We start from the raw sequence: 8,340 nt of genomic DNA, 5'->3' as shown, positions 1-8,340 counted from the left end.
CCCCCCGTTGCCTCCCCCTTCCCAGCCCACATCAAATAAAAGAGCCCCCTCACCTGCTTGCCGTTATGCAGGGAGTAGGCACGAATCTGATCCCTCGTGATTAAGTCAGGTACAGACCGGGATCGCGTACCTGACTATGAGAGCAGCCGCTCCTTGCTGTCCTGTCCTGGCTCCGTTCCTTTTTGGCCGGAGCTCTGCAGTTCTGAGCTCCGTTCTCTGCAGTAAGGTCTGCAGACCTTACTAATCCATCCTTGCGAACGGGGCTCAGAACTGTCAGAGCTCCGGTGATCGATCGAAAGTAACGGAGCCAGGACAGGACGGCAAGAAGCAACTGCTCTCATAGTCAGGTACGCGATCCGTGACCGCGTGCCTGACTGAATTTCCTCTCGCCCTCTCTTTATTTCCACTCGCCAAATGCGAGCTGGCGAGTGGAAATTTTGAGCCCTGACATAGGGGGTTAACAACCTCTCTATGTGATAGCATATTGGAGGTCACAGGTCCTCTTTGTGGTTCTAGGAGCTTCAAGGAGCTGTTCCAAAGCACATGGTCACATTCTGCCGTAGCTACCTACAGTAAAACTGTGATGTTCAGCTTCTGTCTGGAACATACCGAACGTGCAGAGAGAAAACATGAACAACGTACGGAATAAACTGTGTTTAACAAGAAAAAGCAGTCCTATTTAACCTACAGTCTAAAAACTATTAGGGGGATTTATCAAAACTGGAGCAGCTGTGCATGTCAACCAATCAGCTTCTCTCTTTTATTTTCAAACCGTAACTGAACAAACGGAAGAGAGAAGCTGATTGGTTGTTATGCACAGCTGCTCCAGTTTTGATAACCCCCCCCCCCCTATATATTTTTGGTGATAATATAGCTCTACTTAAAAGAAAATATAAACCCTGACAATAATTGTCTCTTATTTGGTTCTTTATGGCCTGGTAAATATACCATTTAAAAGCAATTTGTTATATTTGTTCTATAAGTGAAACATTTCCTGTTGATCCTGCCAGAAATCTCACGACCTCCTATGTTCTCTGCCTGTGCTTCACTCTTATCTGTTGCATTGTTCCCAGATATCTCTGACTACAGAACCCCTTCCGTCTATGTTATGGAAAAGGGGGAATATAGTCCCTTCCAAGAGTGACTATGCTGCTCCTCCATAGATACAGTGAGTGAGCGTTGTCACCCCAGCACAGGAAGTGTGTTACTGGCAGGAAAATAAAGGGGGTAAAAAAGCCTGAAAATAATGTCTGTGAAGGTTCTCATTCATCCAGGTCATGGTATATCTGTAAAAAATAAGTCAAGGCAACTGGACTTGCTGTATTTTTCTTGAAGACGTTTCACTGGTCATCCAACCAGCTTTCTCAATTCAGAATGAATATAATGTAACTAATGCAGCCATCACATTAGGACTGGTAAGCTGCAATATACAAAATGCAACATTGGGTTTAGATACACCTTAAAAACCCCTGTCTGTTTTTTTTTTCTGTCTGTATGCCATCGGAGAGATTCTTCTCTTCTTCCTGTCCCAGAGACACAGCAGGAAGTAAGAGGAAATCCTTCCACAGTGAGAACTCCTAAGGTGGCCATACACTTTACAACCATCGCAAGACCTTAGTTTTGCGATGGTTGTAAAGTACTTAAAAAAACGTACGATCTGCCCATCTTGGACAGGCAGATCGTACTTGCGATCATCGCAAGCCCGCACCCTTGAGGGGCGGGCTTGCGTTCGGCAGCTACCATTTTCTGTTTTCTTTAGTAGCGACCCCAGAGCTGATGCCTTGCTTCTCCTTAAGACACGATGTGGATGCGTTGCTGTGGCAACCGCGTCCAGCGCCCAGTGATGATTTGTGGGAGCACGCTGCTACATTCAACGCTCTTGGTAAGTGGCCAGTGATAGTGCTGTGCAATTCATTATTATTATCATTATCATCATACAGGATTTATATAGCGCCAACAGTTTATGCAGCCCTTTACAAAACAAGGGGAGACAGTACAATTACAATTCAATTCTATTCAAGAGAATTAGAGGGGCCCCCACTTGTGAGAGCTTACAGTCTAAAACAAGAAGCACTAAACCTTTTTATTAGGGATGCACCGATATCGGTTTTCCAGTATCGAGTAAGTTTTTTTTCGGTACTCGCCAATACCGGAAGTCCCATTACGGAAGCCAGGCGGCGTGTAATGACTCGGCTTCCCAATTAGCCATCACCAGGTGACGAGGAAGCATGGAGCCGGCTTTCTAGCCAATCAGGAAGCCAGGGTGGGTCAAATGACTTGCCTACCGGCTTCATGATTGGCCAGCTTCCTGATCAATCAGGAAGCTGGCCGGCAAGTCATTACACGCCGTCCGGCTTCCTGATTGGCCGCGAAGCTTGCTTAATGCTCCCTCCTCACCAAATGACCAAGTACATTAAATGCAAATACTGCAAATACTGTCAAAATAAATAGTGAAGCAACAGCGTCTCTTTGAATTAAGGGCAGGCTTAGCTATGGTCTCCTAAAATAATGCCTACGGTGCATAAAAATGAGAAACCCAAAAGACAACTGAAGTTTTCTCTGATGCAATATATACAGTGAGTGTGTGTGTCAAAGAAAAACTGTCATGTTGCTCAGTATTGCTTCTGACCTGAAGAAGAGAGGTTCACTCTCGAAAGCTTGTCTTTTATATATTTTGTTAGTCCAATAAGAAAGGTATCATTGCACACTGCAATACTGCGTTTTTGGTTTTTTTGACGTCTTATATATATATAAATATATGTATGTATGTATGTATGTATGTATGTATGTGTATATATTTCTATTATCTCAATCACCCAGTTTACAGCTATGCTCTGGTGTTGCTGTATCACTTTTACAGTTTAATAGATGTATATTGTGATTTTGTTGTTTCTTTAAGCAGATGGCAGCGATGCCAATTATAAGTTGTTTGCGCATTACCGTATCTGATTATTAAGCCAGTGCCATGTGCAACTTCCACATTTCACCATATAACGCCATGATTCTGTTTCCTTATCTTCAACTCTCGTCTGACATCTGCAAATCAGAGGAAAAGTGTTTACGATGGTGTGAAAATAAGATTGGTGTGTGTGAGGTGCGTTAGATGAGCGGACTGCTACGCAGAGAGTCTATGGCTGAATCATAACACTGTCTAACGAGGACCATTACCCGTAACTGAGCTTCCCCGATGGTCATGAGGTCCTATCGAAGGTTCATCAGTTGCTGCTGCAATTGAATCATTTTAGGATATTATTGTGTCTCTATGGCAACTGAACCCTAATAGAAGGAAAATGTTCCTGAGCAAAAAGAGAAATGTGTACAAATATTAATATCAGTGTAATAGCTCGTTATTTATAGGCGTGCAGTCTGATCTGATCCTGTCATTTGGTAGATGAGCGGCACAGATCCATTGTGTATCGACGTGGTATTTTACCCACGGTGGGCTGGGTGCAAAATGTTCTGTCAATAAATATTGGTTGACAACCCAGAAAAGAAATGACTTGAAATGCTATTGGGTCAGATATAACATAACATTTGAGCCGATTGGAGAAAAAACTAAATGCAGTCATGTTGAGTAAATAGATAATCATTTGCTGTACCTCTCCTCTATGCACCCTGGATTATTATTCAAAATTGTTATTACAGCCAAGGTCAGTCACCTAAGGGCCTCCTATATTAGGAAGCTTTTACTTGTTCTTGGCATTGTGATATATAATCAGTAATGATCAAAGGAGAACTATGGGGTCAGGGCCTTTCCCCATAGTTCTCCTAAGGGTCACGGGAGAACATAAAATACCATTCTCCCGTGACCCAAAGCTCAGTATACCGCGAGCTATACTGAGACGCCGCAGCCGGGACGGATCCCGACATTGCTGTCGAGATCCACCGAGCTGCGGGATTGACAGCTGGCTCTGCCTATCCAGAGGCAGAGCCAGCTGTGCCCGCCCCCTCCCCCAACCGTTCCGCCGGTCAGGGCTGGAGGATCGGACAGGGGAGGGGGAGAATCCCTGCAGGGAGCCATGAGTGACAGTCACGGCTCTCTGCAGGGATAGGTCGAAAAGTGAGCGAGCGACGGTATGTGTTCGCTCACTTCCCGATCTACTGAGCCGACCTGTGACAGTTTCATTGTCACAGGTCGGCTCAGATTATGTGGCTGAGTGAAAATCACTCGCCTCATAATTCTCCTTTTAAAAGATAAAAGCAACATAAATCTACCACTGGACAGATGTTATGGGACAGCTGTCTAAAGCTGGTCATACCTTATAGAATTTGATTGTACGATCTGTGTACAGTAGACTTTAGATTTACTAATATAAGGACACTTCTAAACAGTCCATTCAAATTGTATCAAATCAGGCAGGCCCTTGTACTACATGGTTATTGGTAGATCTAAAGGACAGAGTACAATTGGATAGTGTATGGCTAGCTTTAGCATGGAATTCCTCTATCTTTGGGAGATTTTCTCCTTCTTCCTTTTGTGTTTGTGGGACTGGGAGAGAAGGAAATTTTTCCCAATGGTATAAACATTTAATACATTTTCTCTTTGCAAAGTGAATTATCCAATCATGTGCAAGCAAAAATCAGTTTTTCTTTTTTTTCCGGCACATGATTTTGTATTCTTTGCAGAAGGAATTTTTACTTTGTTTACCTCATTTACTAAGATAAGTAAACCTCCTCTGCTCCTTTTGTAAATCGGGGTCATAGTCTGGTCTGATCCAAATAAAAACAATAAAATGTCTATGGGGCTAAAAGGACTTATTTTAACCACCTTGAAGATCGGGGTATTAAAGTCATGTCCAGGCCATTTTTCAGTATTCACCAATGAGGTACTTTGACATTAATTCAGTCATACAACGCTGTACTGAAATACATTTTTTGGGACAGATGAGCTTTCTTTTTGTGAGAATCCTGCTGAATGTGACAGCAATATATTATATAAAATATGTGTATAAAGCCAAACTCTGGGGAAAACAATGTTAATTTAGAGTAATCTTACCTTGCAGCATGCTGGCTTCTACGCCTAACGTCCGTCTTTCAGGCAATGCGAGGAGTGGAGCTGTGACTCGTTCAGCACTCCAGTCCCATTACTCGCCCCTACTTCTACCTGTCCATTCACAAAATACCTTGGGAGGAATTTATCAAAAGTGGAGCAGCTGTGCATGGCAACCAATCAGCTTCTCTCGTAAGTTTGTTTAGCTAAGGGTGCCCACACACCTTACGATAATCATACGATAATCGCGGGAAATCCAGCGATCGTACGATTATCGTAAGGTGTGTGGAAGCCGTGCGACCTCTACTACTGTAAGGTCGCACGACTTTTAACTTACGAACATGTTCGAAAACCCACCGAGCATCGTACGATGTTCGCCGGGTGTGTAGCATGTTCGTAAGATGAAAGCCGGACGGGCCGGTGTACGGAAGCGCACACTGCCCGTTCGGCATTGCGCTCATCGGAAGCCCGCCCCTCAGGGGGGCGCGGCTTGCGATCGTCGCCAGATAGGCAGATCATACGTTCTTTTAATTACCTTACCACCATCGCCAGACCAAAGTCTTGCGATGGTGGTAAGGTAATTAAAAAAATGTATGATCTGCCTATCTTGCGATGGTTGTAAGGTATGTGCCCAGCATAAGACTTGAAATTAAAGAGAGAAGCTGATTTTGATAAAATCCCCTCCTTGTTTTTTCAACTAATACAAGGCATTCTGTGATTGGAGGAGGGTATGGGGATGTAGCATACCTAGAAAAAAAAATCCAAGGCATTTTGTGAATGGGCAAGTAGTGAGCAGGGGGCAAGAATGCGACCAGAGCACTTCACTGCTCGCATCTCTCACACCCCACAGCACCCAGAAGGCTGGCGTTATGTGTAGGAGACGGCATGCTGCAAGGTAAGATTTTTGTACTTTGCAGCCGCCCTCCACACATGACATACAGCTTTATAACGATAATTTTCACACCCAGTGCGATGTATAAATGACTATTTTGGGCTTTAAGGTACACGGTTTAAGGTGGGGTTTTTATGATTTGGCATAACTGCGGCATTACCTGGATTGATTTAGCAATTTTCCATCGTTGATAAGCAGACACCCCAATGTATTAATAGTGGCATTGTGAGTGTTTTGAAGATTTCATTTTTTTCCCTCAAGTTTTTGAAAAATGAAGAAAGAAAATGGAAATTTATTTTTTGCACACAAAGTTGTCAGTTAATAAGATATTTCTTATACACAGTATAGGTATACTTAGATACTTATATATACTTAGATTACACTCCAAAACACATTCTGCTACTCCTTCCGAGTATGGGGATACCACACATATGAGACCTTTTCACACCCTAGCCACATGGAGGGGCCAAACATCCAAGGAGCACCATGAGGGTTTCAAGGGGCATAAATTAATCATCTGATCCCCTGTCTACCTGTTACATTTTTGGAGACCCTGGAGTGCCAGGACCATAGAACCTCCCACACAATGACCCCATTTTGGAAAGCAATGGGAATGGTATGACCCCATTCCCCCAAGCCAAGCAGACATTCTGGTACTTGGCTAACTGCAGGAATTATACAAAATGCTATGTTCAGTGACCATGAAGTACAGGAAGCTTGACAAAAGGTAAACAAAACAGTACCTGTGGTTCCAGGAGTGCAGCTGTTTTCAGAGGATGACTCGGACTGGTGTTTTGGATGGACCATTGTCCATCCAATCTCTCTATGGGATGAGTATCACAGATGGGTCACTACAGGCAGCAGTCTGGCTCTTTTAGTGGGCACAACTACTTCTTCTGAGTCAGAGGATACTGAACAGCTGCCCTCCACAGGTTTGTACTCTGATCCAGAATCTGAGGCGTCTCCGTCACTCTCACCAGACATGCTGAGGATCTGAAATGCCTCCTCACTGCTGTACTTTTTTTGGGACATTTCTGCGTATACTTGGGGGCACTGGATCACACTGGTACTGTGAGCGTCACAAGCTAATAGGTGCTAGTAGGGTGGCACGATGCTAGATACTGGCGTTTTCTGTTGGCACTGGGTGCTGATGATATGTGCTGCAAATGTGGCACTGATGACACTGAAATGCACTGAAATGCACTGATGACGCTGAAACACACTGACGCTGTGAAAAGTGCTGATGACACTGCGACTGGCACGGCTGACACTGAAACGCACTGACACTGTGAATTGTGCTGATGTCACTGCGACTGGCACTGACGACACTGAAACGCACTGACACTGAATCGTGCTGATGACACCGACTGACTTATGAATCACACTGATAAGACTGTGAATGTACTGTGTAACAGTGTATCAGAGTATATCAGTGTGTATCACTTTAAATTCTTACTTTGGCTGATCTTTGAAGTTCTCTCTCTCCTCTCTCTTACAACCCAACGGTGTGTGAGAGAGGAGATAGAGACAAGGCTGCAAACTGCAGCCTTTGTTTACATTTGTGACAGCTGTGATTTGTCACAGCTAGATCGCAAGGTATAGAGCCGATTTTACTGGCTCTATACCTTGTTATAGAAACAGCACTGTCCAATGGACAGTGCAAGCACAGTTGCCGGGCCGTGATCACGCTGGGAGCGCGTCTGATCGTGGGGCGGGGCAGGACGTCTGAAGACGCCCTCTCAGATCCAGGAAGTTCCCGGCGGACGTTTTTTTACAACGGCCGGCCGGGAAGTGGTTAATACATCCCAAAATTGTTGTATTTTTAATTATTGTTCTATCTGTTTTTGTATTCCAGGTTATGTTCAGGCATCAAAGCGAGACAAGAAGTTTTTCACTTGCGCTCCGAATTGTTCATACGCCGCCCTGTGCGAGTGCGTGCGCAGGATCTTTATCTACCGCCAGCCCACTCCAGTGGCCACCGTATTGTACAACAGAAAAGAGGGGCGCCGTGTAGGACAAGTTGCTAAGCAGCAGGTAGCGAGTCTGGAGTCCAGCCATACTATCTTAGGCTTTCAAGCTTCCAACGAGCGCCTGTTTGTTCTAACCACAAAGAAATTGTCTGTAATAAGAGTAAACAATGGCAGCTAATTAGCCATCTCCGCTTTCCTTTCATCTTCCTTCACCGCCAACCAAAATAATCCTACGTGAGCTCTTCAAGTCTGCCGACTATGCTGGAGCATGGCTCAATTTTTTTTAAAGGTTTCTACTTATGGGTCAATAAAATATTTAAATCCATCTCCATGTGTGCTCTTTAGGTTCACCTTTGTAAATTACTGTTTGTTCTCTGTATTTCCTTTTTTCAATCTTGCTGGCTTTCTTCATAATACAGCAGAGACAATTGTCTGTGCCATTCATACTATGGAGCTCGTGAGTAATTCAGTACATTAAGTGGTTGTCA

General features: G+C 44.1%; 1 protein-coding gene across 3 annotated transcripts in view; it reads left to right on the top strand.

Annotated features, from left to right (window-relative positions):
* NUDCD1 (NudC domain containing 1) overlaps window positions 1-8,094 on the top strand; it is a 120,080-nt gene extending 111,986 nt beyond the window's left edge. For 2 of the 3 annotated variants that reach the window (XM_018570765.1, XM_018570760.1), the window contains exons 10-11: window positions 1,732-1,882; window positions 7,738-8,094. In XM_018570765.1, coding sequence (XP_018426267.1) covers window positions 1,732-1,882; window positions 7,738-8,030 — 444 coding nt within the window. In that variant the 3' untranslated portion in view covers window positions 8,031-8,094. Of the gene's footprint in view, window positions 1-1,715; window positions 1,883-7,737 lie in introns of all 3 variants that reach the window. The other variant, XM_018570773.1, reaches the window with a different exon arrangement.
* The last annotated feature ends 246 nt before the right edge of the window (window positions 8,095-8,340 follow it).

Source organism: Nanorana parkeri, unplaced genomic scaffold, assembly GCF_000935625.1.
Source record: "Nanorana parkeri isolate BGI_ZX_2015 unplaced genomic scaffold, ASM93562v1 scaffold39, whole genome shotgun sequence".
In the NCBI taxonomy this organism is placed as follows: domain Eukaryota; kingdom Metazoa; phylum Chordata; class Amphibia; order Anura; family Dicroglossidae; genus Nanorana; species Nanorana parkeri.
The sequence above is the reverse complement of the archived record's forward strand: the minus strand, read 5'-3'. Positions and strand labels throughout refer to the sequence as shown.